At 48.9% G+C, this 4,436-nt stretch overlaps 1 gene segment (V, D, J or C); it reads right to left on the bottom strand.

The window, feature by feature from the left end:
* Positions 1 to 691: 691 nt before the first annotated feature.
* LOC105546659 lies at positions 692 to 1,308 on the bottom strand. The segment is given in 2 exon segments: positions 692 to 1,110; positions 1,200 to 1,308. Coding segments are annotated over 2 exon segments (468 nt in total).
* Positions 1,309 to 4,436: the final 3,128 nt, after the last annotated feature.

Below are 4,436 nucleotides of genomic sequence, written 5' to 3'. Positions count from 1 at the left end.
AAAAAAAAAAAAAAATTAGGGGAGGCACAAAAATAATCAGAACAAGTATCTGAGAAAGCCCAAGTGTGCTAAACATTACTAACAGACACACGATTCTATGGGAGCTTATGAGACCACAGCTGATTTCAGCTGGGAGGGGAGGGAGTGCTTCCCGCAGGAGGGCTGATCATGCTGAGATCTGAAGCACAGGTAGGAGCTGGCCATTAGAGAAAGGAAGGCTCCAGACCAGGAGAAAGGAAATGGCCTTTTAAGTCTTTGTGATGGGAAGGAAGGAGTCACAGAAGAGGGGTTCCCCGCATGGCTGCAGTAGAGAGGGGCGGGGAGGTAGGGGATGGAGGGTGACTGCCCAGATGGGAAAGGTGGGCCACAGGAGAGACCACGTGAAGGTGGGGGCTGGGGGAAACCCTAGAGAGAGGAAACAACATATTCACCAGGGAGAGACTGGAGTATAGATGGATGTGAAATACAAATCCTGTTTCATCCTGGGGGCCCCAGACTCAGGATGATGAGTAGAAAAGTAGGAGCTGGGGAAGTCCTGGCCCTACCCAAAAGGGAGAGCTCAGAGGATAGACCAGAGAGAGCAACAAAGGAGACATCGGAGGACCTGGAGCAGGCCAGGCCTGGCTGAGACTGCCTGCAGAGGCACCTGGCACAGAGTGAGGCTCATACTGTCCTGGCCACCTGGGGCCACTCAGGATTCCAAGGTTCCTGTTGCAGAATACTCTGCCCAGGTCATCCCTGAGTCTTGGGTGGGGGAGGAGGGCAGAGCCTGCCTGCTTTCATGTGCAGAGAGGAGATGGCCTTGTAGTGCTGTGGAGTAACTGCTGGCACAAATGTACACAGATGTCTGGGAAGGAGCAGCCGACTCCAGTCTGAGTGGGAAATCCTCTATGTTTAATCTGGAGACATTGTAGCCACTGGGGACTTCTCGTTTATCAGTAGTACCAGCAGCATCTGAGTAATGAATCAACCTCAGCCCCATGCCTGGGTCTTGTCGATACCAGTACATGCAGTCATGGTTCATATCCTGGGCACACTGCACTGTCATGCTCTGTCCTGTTTTCAGGACCTGGAATTTTTGGGTCTGCGTGACACCAGCATTCACTAGACCTGCGGAGAAGAACAAAGCTGATGCTACAGACCCAATGGAAAGGGGCTGGGCCTTGAAATCCACGCAAGGGGCCCTGCCCAGGACCCACCTGCCCACAAGAGAGAAAAGGCCGCACAGCACAGGAGCCCGATGCTCATGGCAGGTGCTACAGGATGGAGGGGTCTTCTGGGTCTGTGTGTTGATAAAAGGGGAACAGGGCTCTCAAGGGAGTAGTTCTGAGACCTCATTCTCCCTGCCTGGGCCCCAGAACCTTCCTGTCAGGAGAGGCCACGCGCATTCCCCAGATGGTCCAATTCAACATAAATGCACCAGTGAACAGCTGAGAACGAGAAGAACACATTCTTCTGAATTGAAACAAGTCTATAAGATTTCATGATCTTTTGCGTCCAGACTTCTGAAACAGTCTAAGTAGGAACCCAGAGGGCCTTTCACTATCTATTCTTTATTCTTTCAAGATTGGCCACTGGCACCTCGAACTGCTGTTGGTATTGACAATAAAATAGGGAACAAAACATCCACAATTTCTGCAATGATGAGTTTTACAGTCTAGAGTGCAAGAGAAGTATCCGTTAGTCACACAAAGTCATGGAAAATGACAATGATGTTAAATCTATGAATACTAATGCATATTATAAGCTGTGAGTATTTATAATAAGGAGGTGCAGCCTAGAAAAACTGTTGAAGGAGTGTCTCCCTAGAGATGGTCATAGTTAAACTGAGATTTGGAGAAAGAACACAAAATAAGAGACTTGTGTTGACCCAGAGGATACAGCGTGGAGTGGAATGGCCTTTGTTGGGAGGAGCATGATGCATGAGGAATGGCCTGAACTGACACTTCTGTGGTTGACGGGGAGATGAGGATGCAGAGGAAGGGAGAGAACAGCTGGGAGCAGACATCACATGGAGAAGGCTGAATACTGACATGAGCGTGGTATAGGGAAGAAGGAGTTGTGAAGGCCGTCAGGGAAAAGAACATAGACCTGTTTTGTCAATGCTGTCTGCAAATACACAATTTCAAATGAACTTTCCTTTCTGAGAGCAACTGAGGAACAGGACTTCTGAGGCCAGAGCTGCAGGAAGGGCCTGGAAGAGGGGCTGCATCTACTCACATCACGGTGATGGTCGTTCCCTCGTCCAGCTGAGACTGGCCTGGGGGAAAAGCTCAGCACAGAGCAGGGTTTCACACACACAGGGCTGCTCAGAGCTCTGAGGGCCCCAACCTGGGCAGTGTTGGGGAGAGGCCTATGGGACAACATTATCCACTGCCTGAATCACGGTCTCGTGAAGACAAGGCCACCTATATCTTCCACTGAGCTTTGTGTGCAGAGGAAGGTGGCTGTGGGGTGAAAGCTGGTGCAAGAGGGCACAGAGGTCTGGGAGAGGCTTCTGACACCAAGGCCATGTATTTGGCTTTGAGAGGAAGTTGCAGACCCTCAGGGATTTCTCTGTAGTGTGGGCTGGGATGGATCAGCTGTGCACCAGCTTCGGCTCCTATTAACTTCCACACATGTAGTCATGGATGGCAGTCTCAGGCATCTCTGTGCCACTTCATGTCCTGCATTTGTTTTTTAGTATCTTGGGATCTGGTTGTCCCAGCTTCTGTGAAGTCTATGATAGAAGGAAGTTGAGTGCCCAGTGAGGGACCCAATAATGTAGACCTGAGGTAAAGGCTTAGGCTAGGATGTGGTGAGCCGAGGAAAAGGCTTTAGGGGACTCACCTGCCCCCGGGGAGCAAAAGGCCACAGCACTCAGGAGCCTGGTGGTCGTAGCTGGGTCAGGGAAAAACGGGGAAATTGCGGGGAGGTTTTTCAGCTTGTGTTTTGGGGACATAAATCCTGGATGTTAGTAGAGTCAACTGGTGATGCCACTGCCCCTGCCAGCCAGTGACTCTGCCCTCTGCCTGCTATTCCTCCCTCTACCTGCTGCAACCTTCAACCTACAGTCCAGTCATAAACCTTCGCCCATGTGGTCCCTGCTCCTGGCTGTCTTTCTTCTAACAGACAACAGCCTGACAAGGTTCGTGATTATTTCTCCTCTACCTACCTCTCCACCGTCAGCTCCAGGTGTCCACTTTAGGGCTCTTTTTAACAGGCTTCTTCACTGAACATATGTGCTTCCCTCCCATTCCTAGGTCTCTATGTTGTTTTTTACAGGAGATATATTTCAGGTACATTTATTCTTAGTGGTGAAAATCCAAACTTAAATTTTACTAGAATAAATTAAGAAAAACATGCGTAGACATTTATATGAGAAAGCAGTTTTTGTCTACACACAAACAGAATTGTTTTTAGTTTTTGTTGCATTAAAGTAAACTCTTTTGCATCAAAAAACACCATAAATATGAAAGTATAAGCTGCAGACTGGGGAAAGACACAGGGAATGCATGTAAATGATTTTTTTTTAATGTGAAATTTAACATTCCTCAAAGTTGCTAATGAAGAAGCCATAGTAATGACTCCTTAAGACAGCTGAGCCTCTACTGCAGCCCTGCAGGTCACTAGAGGACAGTGTGAGGGTTCTGGTTTACTGACCAGGATGCAGAAGGTGATGATGGAGCAGGGGGAATAGGTGGAAAATGTATGGACTAGTTTGTTTCCTACTTCTGATTCTTGCAAGCCAGGAGACACTGGGGAAAATGACTCAATGTCCCTGATCCTTCCATCTGTAAAGGAAGAATAAGAATGTTTGATGTGCAAGATTGTTGAAAACTTTTAAGCTATATAACAAATACAAAGAATCAAGCACACGTCTGGGGCTCAGCAGTCACTCTTGTTCTGAAATTACCCAGGAAGTGACAAGCTGCAAGAAGTTGCAGCAGAGAAGCGGGCACTCTCAGGGCACATGAAACTTGGGCTCTGTTGGTTGGGAGAGCTCTGCGCTCAGTAGGACAGTAGACATGCCTTCCAAACAACTAAACGCTTCCCTTGAAGGAGTGAAAACTGGGTGGGGCCTGCAGCTCTCAAGTCAAAGCTAAGGCAGGAAGTTTATATACAGAATGTCAGTGACTCTGCCGGGCTGTGCCAAGCTGCTGGCACAGAGATACAGGGCCGAGTCCCCCGCCTCCAAGGCATTCACATTCAGCTCAGAGCTATAGTTAGGGAACTGGTGACCTGAGAATCGATCAGGGAAGTTGCCTCTCTCTCTCTCTTTCTCTTCATAATACTCAAAGATAAACTGGGGCCCCTGACCCAGGGCCTGTTGGTACCAGGACACACTGGTGTGCCCAGAGATAGGAGAGCATCTCAGTGTCACTTGCTGTCCTGTTGTTTTGATCAAATGCCTGGGACTTTGGGTGACTCCACCGTCCACTGAGCCTGTGGGAAAA

The sequence above is a fragment of the Mandrillus leucophaeus genome, unplaced genomic scaffold (assembly GCF_000951045.1).
Source record: "Mandrillus leucophaeus isolate KB7577 unplaced genomic scaffold, Mleu.le_1.0 Scaffold365, whole genome shotgun sequence".
Taxonomy (NCBI): Eukaryota; Metazoa; Chordata; class Mammalia; order Primates; family Cercopithecidae; genus Mandrillus; species Mandrillus leucophaeus.
Note: the sequence above shows the minus strand (reverse complement) of the source record. Positions and strands in the feature narration are given on the sequence as shown.